This window comes from Oryza sativa, chromosome 11, assembly GCF_034140825.1.
Source record: "Oryza sativa Japonica Group chromosome 11, ASM3414082v1".
NCBI lineage: Eukaryota > Viridiplantae > Streptophyta > Magnoliopsida > Poales > Poaceae > Oryza > Oryza sativa.
Genome location: NC_089045.1, coordinates 5,659,549 through 5,676,149, shown reverse-complemented (window position 1 = coordinate 5,676,149; position 16,601 = coordinate 5,659,549). Strand labels below are relative to the sequence as shown.

Below are 16,601 nucleotides of genomic sequence, written 5' to 3'. Positions count from 1 at the left end.
GGCGATCGGGAGAGTAGGTCTCCGGAACCTCTGCCTTCGACGTCCTGCACCGGGAGAAGGCGGCAATACGGTTTTTGGGAAGCGCTTCGCGTGACTGCTCCCTGTTCGTCCGCGATGGCTCGCCTTCCTCTCCGCTCGCGTGCTTCGCGCCTTCGTCGACGCTCGCAACCACGAGTAGTTCTTGCCGAGCAACCGGTCTTTCCGTCACCTCGGTACGTGTTCGACATGTTGCGCATATTTGATCTGTTCATGTTTTACTACTTAGTTTACATGTGTAGATCTAATGATGCGTTCAATCTAGTTTACATCTGCAATGTCATGATTTATTTATGGAATAAATTAAATCATTATGTGCTTATAATTTCAATAATATATTGCTGTTTAGTTTAGTTCAAAGGTGTGCTCTGCTATGTACATATATATTGCCACCGAGCAATGTGTCCAGAACACCAATATATACTGATGCCCATATATATTGCTGTCCAGAACAGTAATGTGTCCAGAATGTATCAATATATACACATTTCTACATATATATTGATGTTTGAACTGAACAACAAAGCTAATGCAGGAGGTGCATCCAGAAAGAAGCGCCCGTCGTTCACCTATCAGGTGAGGGAGCTGCAGTCTGACGCCGCCACTGCCCCGACGTCGAAATGTTATTGAAAGCGGCGTATTTTGAAGGGCATCCCAAGTTACTCACCTACTACTCAGAAGCATATCATCATGGTTTGTCTTGCTTTGCATAACTTTATCCGTGATAGCAATTTACGTGATAAGGAGTTTAAGAGATGTGATGCTGATGAGGACTACTTACTAGAAGATACAAGTGACACGGCGGACGATGAGAGTGAAGATACAGAGAATGATAATACCATGAATACTATTCGCACTAGGATAGCTGATGCTTTGATTAGAACAAGAGGAGGATAGTTATTTTGAGATATGGTATCATTGTATGAACTGTTTATCTTTTGCTCTGTTTATGTGGACCATATCACTTTGATGGATGAAAAGCTAATATATTTTGATGAAAAACTTTGATGGATGAAAAACTTATAAATGTTTTCTTTCCAAATCGGCCTTTTAAATATGAGATATTGGACATATTAGGTTTTTACGAGTAATTTGCATATAAATAGTCCTACACTCCTAATGGCTTTTAGGGGCATTATAGGTATTTCTTCTAGAAGCTACAGTTTCACCGCTACTCTAACCAAACGGGCTTCTGCTTTTCCCACAACTGATTTTTCACAGCCGCTTTTCCACAGCCCATAGCTCACAACAGCTTTTCCAAAAGCCACAGCTCAACCAAACACACCCTTAGACTGTGTTCTTTTAGAGGGGTTGGGAATCTTCCCCTGACTCATAAAACAGAGCAATAGATTAGCTTAAAAATAGATTAATATAAGTTTTTAAAAGCAATTTTCAAACAATGCATCGTAGTTTTGTGACTAAATCAATTCTAAATCGGTAGTTTTATGATAATTTTGTTACCAATAAATATATAATTTTATGACACTCTATCTTTAACGTGTAGTTTTTTTATAAATTTAATGTTAAATCTATAGTTTTTTAATAGTTTGGTCATAATATTTGTGAGATTTTTATTTCCTCCAAAATAAACCTCTTCCATTCAGGAAATTGAACCGTCCATGGGTCGTGAAAGAGCCCCCACAGTAGCGGAAATGTTCAAAGGCCGACGGTTAGGTCATAGAGCCGCGACCCCGACTCCCCGAAGCACTAGGCCCTAGAAGCGGGGGGCACGCGGCGCCAGAGCCACCGACTCCGCCGGCGGCGGCCGGATCCGGCGAGCTTGCGGCGCCAGGCTAGGGCTCCTCCTCGCCGTCGTCGTCGACCGGCGGCTAATCCACCAGCGCCTGGGTGATCGGTGAGTCGGCTCTTCGTTTCTTGCCGCGCGGTGCCCTTCGCCCGCCACCTGTTCGACGGAATGCCTCCTAGGCGAAGGGGCTCGAGAGGCGAGGAGATGGCGGAGGCCAGCAAGGAGGGCGGGATCAACGCCCTCCCCGACGAGCTCCTCCAGCACGTCCTGTCCTTGCTGTCAGCCGATGAGGCCGTCAAGACCTGCGTCCTGTCCCGGCGATGGCGCCACCTCTGGAGATCCACGGACGTCCTGCGCCTTGATGCTGATAAGGAGAGATGGAAGAGCTCCAAGCGGTTCAAGAAGTTTGTCAACCATCTAGTGCTCTTCCGGGGCTGCTCGCCTCTACGCGAGTTTGATTTGGAATTCAGTTCATGTCGAGAGAAGGATGAAAAGGGTGAAGACAGTGACGAGGATGAATCAGACGATGACAGAGGTGAGGATGAATCAGATGAAGACAGTGATGGCGATGAATCAGATGAACACAGTGACGACGGTGAATCAGATGACGACAGTGACGAGGACGAAGACAGTAATCCATTCCAATGTGTCATGATGTGGGTCATGTATGCTCTAATATGCCAAGTTCAGGTGCTCAAAATCCACAACTTCAATGAAAGATACATTGAAATAGATGGCGGCATGCCTCTCGTCTCACAGCACTTGACTAAGATAGAACTTTCTGGTATAGTGTTAAAGGATTGTTTTCTTAACTTCTCAAGCTGTCCCGCATTGAAAGAGCTATATTTCACCAAGAATTGCTGCTTTGACTCTGTCAAGAAGATCTTCTCCCAGTCAATGCAATGCCTTCGGATCTTCTGTTGTCAATTCAGTGAATATCACCGCACACTCATTTATGCACCAAGCCTCATTAGGCTCTTTCTTGAAGGTTTTTGGGGCAGAACTCCTTTTCTGGAAAGAATGCCCTCATTAGTTGAAGCATCTGTCAGACCCCACCAGGATTGTGATGACTGGTGTAGTAATACTTACACTGGTAATTGTGAAGATGAAGACTGTGATGGTTGTCATGGTATGATAGATAAGATCGGCAACAGTTCCAATTGTGTGCTCCTTGGAGGTCTATCAGAAGCTAAGAGTTTGAAGTTGATAGCTGGACCTGAAATAGTAAGCTTACATTGACATCTTATCTCCTTTATGTTAATTGCTGTAACTTACCTTTGTTGCCTACTTGCCTTACCTATATGCACCATTTTGTCACCTTAACAAAATTCATGCATTGCTACTGTCTTGGCTCTTAAATTATTGTATTCACAACAAAAATTGGTTGACTTTGTCGCTTGCACTTTATCCAGATTATTTTTGGAAGTGATTTGAGATGGTGCCCTATGTTTAGCAAGCTGAAGAATTTGTTACTCAATGAGTGGTGTCTTCTGTCTAATTTCTGGGCACTAGCCTGTATTCTTGAACACTCACCAGTTCTACGGAAGCTCACTCTTCAAATTTCCAAGGTATTTGTTTTTACAACTGCTGCACTGTTAAAGTTGTTGTGCATGATTAATTAAATGTGATATTTATTTTCGTGCTACAGGAAGCTAAATCTATGATGCAAACAGAAGAGAATGACAATCCATTGCGGAAACCAGCTGCAATATCTGAACACCTTAAGGTAGTGAAAGTCCACTGTAAAGAAGTTGATGAGGTGGTTTACAAAATTGGGAAGTGGTTGAGTACATTGGACATAAAAGTTCTTATCAAACGGAGGAATCAATCACCAAAACGTAAGCTTGCTATTGACATTTTTCATTCTTCCACTTTTTCTGAAATTTGCATTATTTATTTGTTAATGAAAGAAATAAATTACTAAAAATGCAAATACAGATTTAACAAAAGAAAAGGAAAAGTAAAAAAAAAGAATGAAAAAAACTATCTAGAAGGGATAAAAAGGAAACATCATCCAGTATATTTTGTTGTCAAGTATGATCCATGAAATTGTACAGAGTTTTCCCTGTTGCACTGAGTAATAATATAAATAGACACAAAGTATGTTGGCTTCTACAATTTGAACTGTTTACTTGTTGAATAGCTTTCATTTCCTGTTAATGTTGTTAACATTCATTCTGATTGAGTAGTTCTGGACAGCAACACAATATGTTGACTTGTCGAATAGCTCTTAAATATACATGTTTTCTGACATCATATGGCTATTATTTACCTTCATCTTTGAAATTTACCTTCGAGAGGTCATTGAGTGTTGCAGACATTGTTGACTGAATCACCCATCTGTGCCCTGTAAACTTATTTTGCATAAATATGCTAGTTTATGGAGCACTTTGCCTTAGAAACTAGGGTTATATGAAACAAATTGCTAAACCTCAGACTCTTTGAAATTAACTCGTTTTGTAGTATGTCCTGGGATTTCAAGTTTCTTGTCAAGTAACTGAACATTTTAATTGCTGCCGATTATTACCAGACTGTGAACTTACCTTGCATTTTTACTGACAGGTTTCTGTTCAAGTAAGGTCTAAAAACTGGATTGTCCATGGATCTACAGGTCTAAAATGGTTTCACCGCGTTGGTGCTTACTGCTTAATTTGCTGTGACAACTGAGAAGGTTGCCATTTTCTGTCTGTAGGTGTCATATGTCAGTTCCAGTCATATTGACAGTTGGAAATATAAGTCAGAATTTGTAATTGTAGGGCCCTAAAAAAAAGGATTTGGAAGTGCAGGTAATCTATGGGTTTCTGGTTTGATAAATCTGCTACCTTTAACATGTCTAGCTCTGTGAACATTGCTCCGTCTGAAATGTTTGATAGTATGCACATCTGGTAATGTGTTTGAGCATGTTTGTCAATCTGTGGAGGTCATGTCGAATTGAGAGATGCTTCCTTTTCGTTATAGATGAGAGTGTATATGGAGTTTTCCGCAGATTAAACCGTAAGAACATGCTGAATTTTTCATTCAGAGTAGTTTTGAACAATAAATTGTACAGAGTACAGGAGTTGAGTTGCACAGGAAGGTAATTGAATCGTATGTCCAAACGAGGCTTCTTTATAAAAATCTACTCGGGCCTACGTGTTGGACCTTTAAATGGGCCCAGCACTGAAATGTTCATGGCCCACGCTTGTGGGCCTGTATGGTCCGGCCCGTTAATCCTATCCAGTAATTGGGCCTTTACCTCGGTCAGGTGGCCAGCCTGGGAATACCATAGCAGTAGACGCGGGCACGGCGGCGCCACGGCCACCGACACCGCCGCCGGCGGACATCTCCGACGAGCTCGCTGGCGACTCCTCCGAAGATAGAATCGCGCTACTGCAGCCGCGTCGCCTCGTACCACGGAGCCCCGGCAAGGTGCGTCCTTCTATCGCCTCCCCGTAAGCACTAGCCACTAGGGCAGGATGGACGCGGCGGCCGGCGGGTGAGGCTACCGGCGGCGAGGCCGCTGTATCCTTCTCTATTTCACTCTCACTTTTGCTCTGCCCCTGCGTCCGTACAGTCACACTGGTTGTTTCTTGCACCGTGGCCCCGACGCCCGCCGCCTGTTCGACGGAATGCGTCCACAAGGGAAGACGTTGGAAATGGGCAAGAGAGCCCTACCTCGGAGCAGCGACGGCGACGAAGACCGGACAGGAGACCTGCCGGATGGGATCCTCCACCACATCCTCGGGTCCCTGCCGGCGCGGGACGCCGCGCGGACGTGCGTGCTCGCGCGGCGGTGGCGCCACCTCTGGAAGTTCGCCACGGGCCTGCGCATCACCGACCGCGAAATGCGGGAGCCGGCGCCCATGGAAAAGCTCCAGGATTTCGTGGACCACCTGCTGCTCCTCCGCGGGCGCGCGCCGCTCGAGACGTGCTGGCTCAACTTGACCCGGCTGTCGTCCGACGGCGACGCCCGCCGTGTGAACCTCTGGTTCCGGCATGCGGTTCTGTGCGAGGTCCAAGTGCTCCGGCTGGATCTCATTCTTAATGGCTTTCAGCTCAAGCTAGACGACCTGCCTCTAGCCTCCCGGTGCTTGGCGAAGCTAAACCTTTCTGGTGTCCATTTGATGCACAGTTTTCCCGATTTCTCATGCTGTCCGGTGCTGGAACATCTAGATATCTTCTTCTGTGACTTGTCAGATGCCAAGAAGATCACTTCACAGTCCATGAAATGCCTCAATATCAGACATTGCACTTTCAGCCAAATATCCCGCACTCGTATTTCTGCCCCTAATCTCATTTCATTGCGGCTAGAAAATTATTGGCACCGGACTCCTGTCTTTGAGGTTATGCCGTTAATAGTGGATGCATTTGTCAGAGTACACGATCGATCTGGGGATTGGTATAGTTGTACAAGTGGTAATGCTGATTTTGAGGAATGCCTTTGTGAGGATTGTGACTTTTGTCATAGCAACACCAATTGTGTGATTATGCAAGCTTTATCACAGGCTAAGAATTTGGTGTTGTCAGCTCATGAACAAGAGGTATGCTATGCTTCCACTTTTATCTTTAACCCCCCTTATATTATCCCACTTTTTCATATGCAGAAAGACTGTCCATCACTGGACATTCGTAAATAACAACTAGAATGACCTTTTCACATACACTGCCACCACAAGGGAGTTCTTAAATAATCTGCTAACATCAAGTTTTAGTTGATCTCTTTTCTGCCCATTTTGTCCAGTTTATTTTCAAAAAGGAATTGATGCGGTGCCCTACATTTAGTAACTTGAAGACGTTGTTACTCATTAACTGCTTCTGTGTGGCCTTCGATTTGCATGGAATCACTTCCATTCTTAGACACACACCAGTTATAGAGAAACTCATTCTTGAGTTTTTTTTCGAGGTATATATTCTAAATGGAAAACCGTTTTGTGGTTACATTTCTTAGATAACATTGATATATCTTGGCCAAGTATTTTATTGTTGTTTTTGTTACTGTTATTATTTGCAGGTTACTGAACATGATGATGAGGTGGAAATGAAAGGAAGTTGTAGTCAAATGGAGAGATCATCTGCAATATCAAAACATCTTAAGTTAGTCATAGTCAAATGTAACGCGATTGATGGGAGAATTACCAAAATTCTGAAGTTCTTATCTACATTTAATATTTGTAAGATAACTAGCAACACCATTCGTTCTTTCTATACTTCTGAATTTTTCCTTCATCTTCATTTGTGTGAAAGAAAGCAAATAATCTAGAATCTCCTACTTTGTTAGAAAATCAAGATATAGGAATACCTAATTGAAAAGAAAATGAAAAATCCTGTCCTGCTTTTGGTGAGAGTGTGGAGCTCAATCTAATCCATCATGTTAGCAGATAGTTTGCATAAAGCTATATAATATCTATTTTATTGTGAAGTACATTGCTTAAATTGTTGAATAGTTTTGAATATTTGTCTTCTGCTGATAATTTATCAGTTCACATATTAGTTCTGATTTCTGAACAGCAGCAAGATTGTCTGTCTTTCTGCATTTAATAATTTATAGTTCCATGGAATAACGCACTGTAGTGAAATGTCTTGTGTCTCCACTCTTATTTATGCTCGATTCCATACCCTTGTTGACTATATTACCCATCATTCTGTTCTTCGTACAGGCTAACTGCATGCATGTGAACAGCTAATGAAGCAATGCTTCTCTCTATATGTCTATTAATTGTGCGTTTAACACCCTTCTTGAATTATCTGAGTAGTAGCACACATACATTAGCATGGTGCGGTGGTGCCTTTAGACTGTAGCTTATTCTTAGATACTCTCTTTGTTTTTCTACCTTTCAACCTGCTATGATTTACTTTTATTTTCCACTTTTTTTTTTGTTTTATTATGCTCTGCAATTGCTTATGATACTTCCTTACCTGGCCCCCTGTGAATGAAATTCCTTTGACTGATGCTTACTTTCTGATGTTAAAGAGAAAACATGGTTGGTCTGTGTTCTATATGTAGGGGTAGTTTAGGCTGATGAACTCTTGTTAAGAGCAGGTGGAAATGGTTCAATACCATTAACCATGTTTTTGCATACAATTTACTAGAACATCTTACTATGATTAAATTGTATCCTGGTCAATTGAATTCCACCTTTCTTTTTGGTAAATTTCACAAACCCTGGTTGTGGAGCAAAACTTTACATAAAACCTCAGGTATATGCATATAGCCATATATCATTGATTTGGCTATGACTCTAACCTATTATATTTATCTGTAGTACTTGAACAAAGATTGAATGTGTTATAGTTGAGTAAATAGACATATTAGCTACCTTCTCCTCTATTGGTTGCCGGTAGCATGACCCTTTGTGGGTTTATACAACTAGTTAATACATCTCTACTATTGGGGTTCACATTTTCATCTTTTTTGCCGTCATGCAGTGGGAGAGTGAGGACAGAGATAGTGTAGCCTAGGAATGTGTATTTCGGTCCTATTATGTGAGTATATACTTGAGATAAGATATATTATAATGGCTTTGAGTATTTTGCATAAAGATGCTAATTTTATGAAACATTTTTCTTAAAAAATAGGGTTGTATGAAAGAAATTTCGGAACATTGGTTTTTATTAAAACTACTTTTTTTTGTATAAGTCTGTTCCCATATTTTTAAGTTTCTTGTCAAGTATCTGAACAGTTCAATTGCTGCAGATAATTCTCAGGCTATAAACTGACTGCATTTTCTCTGGCAGGTTTCAGTTTCGAGTAGGCTTTAAAAGTTGGGCTGTTCCATGGATCTACTACTATGTTACTGTTCAGAGCATTGGTGGCTTGGTGCTTAATTTGCTGTGACAATTGAGAAGGTTGCGGTATTATGTCTGTTGGTATCATATTGATGTTCTAGTCATAGTAACTGTTTAAAACTGACAAAATAACCTTGTCTGTATTTGTAACTGCCTTACTATGGCCTAGGGAGAGTTTAGAAGTGCTTGTAATCTAGTTGGACGGACCTAGTATACTGTGATTTGCTATTTCTTTTGAAATTTTTGGTTAATTCGGATTTATTCTATGTGGGATGATGAATTCTGCTTCCTCAATTCGATTAGCATGTCGATTTTTGAGAATTTTCATTATATACCATCCAATTGGTAACACTTTTAGAATTTGCCACCCAATCCGGCACCACTTTCTGTAATTTGCTACTAGGAATGCGAATTGTTTCCTTCCACGTCACTCCTGTCTATCCAGCTGCTCTTCCGTCAGTGCCTCTCGCTCACTCCTCAACGCTGCCACCATCGGGCCAACCCAACTCGTTGTCGGTTGTCGCTGTTGAGCTGGACCCGCCACCAATGCCGCCTTTTGATCGGGATCCAAGCGGTTTCCCCGGCTGTCTCCTTGTTGGCCGTGCTGTCTCCCTGGTCTAGACCAGCGTCGTGACGCCGGGGTAGAATAGAGTCGTAGGAGGTACTTCGCCGCTAGCCATTGGCATTGTTGGCCGGATGGTAGCTGCTTCGGATAGGGAGAGTAAATGTGGATTTCAATTGGGGGCGTCGAGCTGATATTTTTGCATATATGCCACCCAAAAAGACTGGCTTCGCTATAATGCTACTTTTAAAATGGGATTTGACCAAATGCCACTCTTAAGCCACATGCATTCGCTATAATGCCACTTTCGACCTTTCTTCCATTTTTAAAATATTTTTCCACAATTTTAGCTTTTCCCAGACGCTTTTGCCCCTGAGTCAATTGAATCGGAGCTCTGCCCGCTGTACATGTCCACGGGGTCGGCCGTGCCGTCGCCGCGCAGGGCGTTGGAGATGGCGGTGGCGGCGATGGGGATGGGGCTGTCGTCGCCGGGGTCGTCGTTCACGCCGCCGCTGTCGCCGTCGGCCGGCGGCGGGGGGAGCGGGATGGGCGGCGGCGCTTGGTCGCATCAGCCGAGCATGCCGGCGCTCTGCCTGCCCGGGAGCGCCGGGAACCTGCATCTGAGTCGGCTGCGCACGTTGCTGAGCGCCCGCGACATGGCCGTCGACGAGCTGCTCGCCGCGGCGGCGGCGGCGGAGGCGGACTACGATGGCCTCGTCGGCTCGCCCGCCTCCATCCGGTCCGCGAGGGGGAAGGCGCTCGTGCCGTCAAATCTCGACGAGCTCTTCTCGGCTGAGCCTGAGCTCGCCGCCGCGGCGTCGCGCTCGCCACGTTACGCCGACCAAGGCGGCGCGGCGTTCTCCCCGACCCGCAAGGCCGCCGTGCTCAACCAGTTCCAGCAGCAGCAGCAGAGCTTGCTCTCGCCGCGGGCGGCCGCGTTGACCCCGGAGCCAGTCTCCCCGATGAACTCCCGCCTCCTCGCCGCTCTGGCGCAGCAGGAGAAGATGCAGCAGCAGACGCTGCGAAGCATGAGCTCTCGAGACCTCGGCGCCGCCGCCTCGCTCCTGGTCGGCTCGCCGGTGAGCTCCAGCATGTCCAAATGGGGATTCCCCTCTGGCAACCCGGACGGGGTGCCGACGACGAGGAGCTCGGCCGTCTCAAGCGTTGCTCCTAGTTGAATCCACTGCTCCGATTCAACCAGTTGACTCTGGGGCAAAAGCGTCCGGGAAATGCTAAAATTGTGGAAAAATATTTTGGAAATGGAAGAAAGGCCGAAAGTTGCATTATAGCGAATGCATGTGACTTAAGAGTGGCATTTGGTCGAATCCTATTTTAAGGATGGTATTATAGCGAAACAAGTTTTTTTTGGTATATATGAAAAAAAAATCTCCGTGGAGTCAGCTGTGGAGGAGTTGGGGCCGAATCCATCCGTGCAGATCCTCTGACGACATCGACGAAGGAACGAGGCACCTTGCGGGGCAAAGCGCGTAGATGTGGATGTAGCTGGCGGCGGTGGCAGGGGGAGCTTCGACCACGACGAAGGCCTGGGGCCACGACCACGAGCGACGGGGGATGGCCAGGCTGCTGCGGAGACTTCCTGGTACCCGCGGAGAAAGCGGAGGGGCGTAGGCGACGCCGACGGGAGGCGGTGGGAGCGGAGCTAGCATTTCAAACTACAGAGGGAATCACCGTGCTAGCCGTTACCCTGCAACATAAGCTGACGCATTCCTTAAGTATAGCAGACATAAGTAAGGCCTCTCACGGTGCAATGACGTGGACCCGGTGCTACACCGCGCCAGCGAGGATTTGTGCTTGCGTGGAGCAAGGTCGCGCGCCCTAGCAGAGCCCCTCGGCCCCAAGCAAAGCCGCGAGGAACCTGGTCCAAGTGAGGGAGCGCGCGACGCCGAAAGTCACGGGCACGCGCGCTGTGGGCAGCGTCGCCTCGCTCTCTCGTGACCTCGCGCCCATACCTCCTGGCGAAATCTTCGATTTGCCCTCCAAAATCCTCTCCCGCCGCACCTATTTCCTTCTTCCCGCCACCGAAACACCCCAAGAACTTCCCAAGCAAGAACTCGATCCGTCCCAAGAACACAAGAGGAATCACCAAGAAGCAAAAGAAACAAAGAAATCTTGATCCGTCCCAAGAACACAAGAGGAACCCAGGCCCTAGATCTCATATTAACCAATGAACAACACATCTCACATGCACAAAAACAACAATCAATAATCGGAGTTGGAGCCAATCTATCATCATATCAAGCCGCCGCGCCAGCCGCTCCCGCCAGGGACGACTCCCGTCGCCGGGCCAGCCACCAACACCGCGCGGGCCGGCAACCGCGGCTGCCGGCGCTGGAGGGAGGAGATCCGGCGCCGACCACCGAGGACGCCGCCCGCTTCCATCCTTCTCCTGCGCTCGCTTCCTCCTCGCCGCGCCAGCCACTGCTGCCGAGGACGCCTCCCGCCACCGCGCCAGCCACCGCCGCTGGGGACGCCTCCTCGTCGGATTTTCCCGTCGGCGTCGCGGCAAAGGGAGGAGAAGGAGGAGTGGTGGAGTAGTACTCAACTCGAGGATGGAGAGGAGAAGTAGTACTCGATTGATGCCATCGAGGAGAGGAGGCGAGGGTTGGAACGGAAAGCGGAGGAAATAAATTTTCGTGGGGTCCACCGGGTTGGGCGCTAGGGTCACACCCCACTATGGGCTTGGTACCCTGACTTAGTGTCTCCATCCAATTAATCTAGACAACTATGGGTGGGTGCTTGTACTGTGGGGTGGGTGTCTTTGGGCCAAGTTTTGAGGCTAAGGGTATGGGCCTAGGGCTGTCAAAAAAGCTCGGAGCTCGCAAGCTGCTCGAGCTTGATTCGTTATAGGCTTGATTCGAGCTCGGCTCGAATACTAGACAAGCCAAGCTCAAGACTAGGCTGAGGCTCGCAAGCCTAGCAAGCTCGAGCTCGAATAGCTCGGCAGGGCTTGATTAGTATAAAATGTATTGCATGTAGGAAGATATTCTTGATGGGTCAATGTATATTTGTCATCGTGCTTGACATGCTCAAGTCTCAAGACCTCATCAATGCTTCTCAATAAAGCAATTATCTGGCTGCTAGTAATAGTACTACTATTCATATTAGATGTAGTAGCTAGCTTTTGTTAATTGCAATGTTTCAAAGCCATGAATTCATGAGAAAAGCTGCAGAGGCTTCATTCAAGACAAGTAGCACCCATTAATTTTGACTACCGATAATTTGCATTAATATCTCTTATACAAAAGTAAGTTCTTTGGAGTTTCACCAAGTCAAGCAGCCAAGCTCGAGTAGGCTCGAAGCTCGCTCGAGCTCGAACTCGAGCTCACTCCCAAGCTCGATCAATATCCAGGCTCGGCTCGAGCTCGGCTCGAGTTCATGTCAAGCTCAAGCCTACATAGCCAAACTCGCTCGAGCTCGGCTCGTTGACAGCCCTATATGGGCCCCATAGCTTGCACTATTAATGCCCTAAGGATATGCTTCTATAAGTGGTCTTGGTTTGGTGGTCAGAACTTCAAGCAAGATGAAATTATTTCTCTTCCCCTATGTTGGATTTGGTTTGTGTTAACATTACAGAACAAGCTGTGAAAAGAAGGATTACTCCGGCCGCAATTTCAAGATTTTGAATTTCTTTCTTTTCTCTTACTTTGTTGTTTTTCTATTTCTTTCTTTTCTTTTACTTTGTTGTTTTTCTTATCAGAGTTTTTGATATCTTGGCTACATGTTTCATTGTGGGAAACCTTCCATTATCTATAAAACTTATGGATCTTTATCTTCAATTCTGTCAGCAAAACAATCCAGTTTTTATCCAAGCGTTTCAAGCTGACGAACGATGTCAAATTCGGTAGCTAGATCGATACACATAGATAGATAGGTTCGCCAAAAAAAAAAACACATAGAGATAGAAAGTGTTTTCAAGCTGATGAACGATGCCTTATTTCATAGCTAGATAGACACACATAGCGTTGTCTATTGCATACCACCACCTATAGCAATACTGATCCACATCAAGGATTATGATAATAACCACTGCCACCACCACCGTTTTGACCGTTGCCACCACCTCCGGTATAGGCACCACGGTACCCAGGTTGCATATAGCCTGAACCATACCCCTCTGGAAGTTGTGGCTCCGATGGCCCCGCTTGTTCTGCAAAAGAATGTAGTTGGTGTTACTAGCGTAGCGAGCATCTCCTGCATACAACTAACAACTAAAAATACCAGTTCTTCTTGACAATAATTCTACTACTTTCTCCGTTTCACAATGTAAAACTTTCTAGCATTGCCCACATTCATTTAGATGTTAATGAATCTAGACATATGTATGTGTTTAGATTCATTAACATCTATCAAGGGCGGATCCCACATAATTTATTTTTGGACACAAATCTAATATATATTGACCATAATTTATATGTACCCCCATAGTCTATCTTGATTTGTGATATTTATACCCTAACAATTCAATTCCACCCTTTTCTAGCTCTCCTCAGCCCAACAAGATCAATAGTCTTCCTAGTCCCTCCCTTTCTTTTGTAATATATTCATGCTAATTTGATTTTCTTATTTACATTTTGGTTGTGGCAATTAATAAGCAATTACTTTAATGCCTACTTCCTCCGTTTCATAATGTAAGATTTTGTGTCTAGATTCGTTAACATCTATATAAATGTGGACAATGTTAAAAAGTTTTACATTATGAAACGGAGGGAATAGTTATCTTTGCAAATTGTATATACATATATATATTGCCCACTCAGTTATTTTTCTCTACATGTTGTTGTCTAATTGATATCAATTGTCCTACCGAAATAAGTTATATTCCTTTGCTAGCTACTAGTTTCTTCGTGGTTTATGAGTGTTTTCCTTCATTAGCAATAAATCAGAATATCTTTGCTACATAAAGCTATCGACCTATGCTATACAATCTCCAAAAATTCCAAATTCTTTGGTACTCTTCACTCATACTTAGATGATTAGATCAATAGAAAATTGTTTGATGCTGATTATAGGAAATTATAAATGTTTCTATATATTTTATTATATATGCGCACAATTCGTAGTAAAGATTATGCATCAAAATGATGTATCGTACAGTCAATATATGTCAATCGGTATCGATATATCTGTTATTTTAGAATTCCGAATAACCATCACATAAATCATGGATCCGCCACTGACATCTATATTTATGTGGGTAATGCTAGAAAGTCTTACATTGTGAAACGGAGGGAGCAGTATATATATCAGGGTGTGTTTAATTAGATCCCAAAAAATTTCTTCCAAAAACGTCACATCGAATGTTTAAACACATGCATGGAGTATTAAATATGAACGAAAAAAACCAATTGCACAGTTCGCCTGTAAATTGCGAGACGAATCTTTTGAGCCTAATTACGCCATGATTAGCCATAAGTGCTATAGTAACCCACATGTGCTAATGACGGATTAAGTAGGCTCAAAAGATTCGTCTCGCAGTTTATAGGCGGAATCTGTAATTTGTAATTTGCTTTGTTATTAGTCAACGTTTAATACTTCAAATGTGTGTCCCTTATACGTCAAAAAATTTTACACCCAGAGAAACAAACACACCCTCAGTTTGAAAACCACCGTACCTGCTGCATGCGCTACATCGTGGGAGACGAGAAGGAGAGTGGCCAATATGACACCAAGAAGAATTGGGAACTTCGCAGCCATTTCTGAACTTCTGTGAGTGTGTAGAGCTAGCAAGCTTTGTCTGCGAAGACAGCTGTGCGACCTCTGCTCTATTTATAGAAGAGGCGTCGCATGCGTAGAACCTCCTGAATGGTTGGACCATGGATGAGGCGACTGAACTCAATCAAGTTTCCATGCCAGAGCAAGAATAATAGTATAGCTCAATTCCTACTATTAGCTTATCTAAAATCAACATATATAATAGATTAGCCATAAAGTTGGTTATAATTTTCTTCTATTCTCTTTATCTCTCACTTATATATTTAATGTATTTGTTTTGGAGTTTGTGATAAGCTAGCTCTTATTTACTATCTCTCTCCTCCACCTAAGCTATAGTAGGTTTATAGCTCAGTATTATACTTACTCTCAGTGGTTGGACTGATACGGTTGGTTCTTAGAATTTCTTGGAAGTTCGGTCCAACAGGGCATTGGAGAGCACCTCGTTGTCAACATTATTGATTACTTCCCTGTACAGCTGGGTACGTTCTGTGCCATTTATCCGTGCGCATTTACCTGTGACGGTGGCTATAGGGCAGCATGCCAGTAATCAATAGTACTCCTACATCAACTCTGGAGTTGGCCTCCAGGGTTCCTGGCTTCCTGCAAGAATGAACATTCCAGCTTGCACCGCTGGTGTGATCATATGGTTATGCATATGAAGGAGGGGACCCTGTAAGGTTAATAGGTCCACAACAAGTCAACAACTAACATGGAAGCAGCCGGTGATGAAGAAGCATCAGAACCTCCTAGTATGGCTGCGTTTAGTTCCATCCAAAGTTTGGATTTTGGTTGAAATTGGAGATGATGTGACTGAAAAGTTGTGTGTGTATGACAGGTTGATGTGATGGAATTTTGCAAACTTTGGATCCAAAGTTTGGATCTAAACACACCCACATATCATCAAATTGTCTACTCCCTCTGGTTCTATATTAATTGACGTTTTGGACAAAGTTGAGGTTAAACTTTTATAGCTTTGACCATCAATAACTTTAAATATAGACCATCAATAACTTTAAAAATATTTAGTTTAAAGAAACTAGAAAAACATATATAGATTTGTCTTTCAAAACACTATAATAAAAGTAAACATGCATTTATTTATTGTATATATTATAATAGAAAAATAAGGTCAAAGGTATATCTTGTAGAGCGTGTCATTGTCCAAAGTGTCAATTAAAATGAAACCGGAGGGAGTAGTTGGCATCTCTTGTAGATGGTTTATATCAATTCGTGTTGTAAATGCATGCCCTCCGTTGATAGTAAAAATGTGACCTGAATCAGCGTCAACACCCTCAATTTTGGTCTCGTTGTGGGCCACGGGTGAAAACGGTACATAAACTTTCCGGATTCCGGACCTATTTTCGAAAACGAATCTGTCGATCGGAATTTTTTAGAAACGGAAACGGATTCGTAAATATTTCCTCGGAAACAGAATCGAAAATGATAAGGGTAGTTTTCGTCGGAACTCGGAATCTGTCGAAAACTTTCCAGAAATTTTCTCGGAATTTCCAGAATCACAAAATATCCTGAATTATTTTTTTAAGCACTGAATAGTGAATACCATGATATTTGGCTATTATTTTTTTAAAAAATATTTGTTATGCAAATCTAAAATTATATAAGAATATTTTTTTACCTGCATTGGGATTTATCAACAGCATTACTAATTTGCTTCATATATTGTGTTTTGTGATGTACTATTAATACTTAACAATTTGACTTATATGATTATGTTTTATGTTGAATTATTGACCGTTG

At 43.7% G+C, this 16,601-nt stretch overlaps 3 protein-coding genes across 4 annotated transcripts; all 3 read left to right on the top strand.

The window, feature by feature from the left end:
- The first annotated feature begins 1,694 nt into the window (after positions 1-1,694).
- Positions 1,695-4,684, top strand: LOC4350046 (F-box protein At4g22280). Its single transcript, XM_015759873.3, has 4 exons — positions 1,695-3,007; positions 3,196-3,351; positions 3,432-3,621; positions 4,346-4,684. Exons 1-4 carry the CDS (start codon positions 1,952-1,954, stop codon positions 4,366-4,368), a joined length of 1,425 nt encoding a protein of 474 aa, XP_015615359.1. The 5' UTR covers positions 1,695-1,951; the 3' UTR covers positions 4,369-4,684.
- A 345-nt stretch (positions 4,685-5,029) lies between these two features.
- Positions 5,030-8,869, top strand: LOC4350045 (F-box protein At5g03100). Of its 2 annotated transcripts, XM_066305487.1 has the most exons (5): positions 5,030-5,191; positions 5,337-6,303; positions 6,504-6,665; positions 6,774-6,933; positions 8,498-8,869. In XM_066305487.1, the coding sequence occupies exons 2-5, from the start codon at positions 5,392-5,394 to the stop codon at positions 8,512-8,514; spliced, it is 1,251 nt and encodes a 416-aa protein (XP_066161584.1). In that variant the 5' UTR covers positions 5,030-5,191; positions 5,337-5,391; the 3' UTR covers positions 8,515-8,869. The 2 variants fall into 2 exon arrangements, with proteins under 2 accessions (XP_066161584.1, XP_066161585.1); XM_066305488.1 differs by lacking the exon at positions 6,504-6,665.
- Positions 8,870-9,562: 693 nt separating this feature from the next.
- Positions 9,563-10,288, top strand: LOC136353978 (zinc finger CCCH domain-containing protein 67-like). Its single transcript, XM_066305437.1, has one exon. It carries the CDS (start codon positions 9,563-9,565, stop codon positions 10,286-10,288), a length of 726 nt encoding a protein of 241 aa, XP_066161534.1.
- Positions 10,289-16,601: the final 6,313 nt, after the last annotated feature.

Coding starts and splice junctions, on each gene's coding strand:
- LOC4350046 (XM_015759873.3), top strand. CDS start 1,952: ATGCCTCCTAGGCGAAGGGGCTCGAGAGGCGAGGAGATGGCGGAGGCC. Junction 3,008..3,195: donor TGATAGCTGGACCTGAAATA/GTAAGCTTACAT, acceptor CACTTTATCCAG/ATTATTTTTGGAAGTGATTT. Junction 3,622..4,345: donor GAGGAATCAATCACCAAAAC/GTAAGCTTGCTA, acceptor TTTTACTGACAG/GTTTCTGTTCAAGTAAGGTC.
- LOC4350045 (XM_066305487.1), top strand. CDS start 5,392: ATGCGTCCACAAGGGAAGACGTTGGAAATGGGCAAGAGAGCCCTACCT. Junction 6,304..6,503: donor TGTCAGCTCATGAACAAGAG/GTATGCTATGCT, acceptor CATTTTGTCCAG/TTTATTTTCAAAAAGGAATT. Junction 6,666..6,773: donor TTCTTGAGTTTTTTTTCGAG/GTATATATTCTA, acceptor TATTATTTGCAG/GTTACTGAACATGATGATGA.
- LOC136353978 (XM_066305437.1), top strand. CDS start 9,563: ATGGCGGTGGCGGCGATGGGGATGGGGCTGTCGTCGCCGGGGTCGTCG.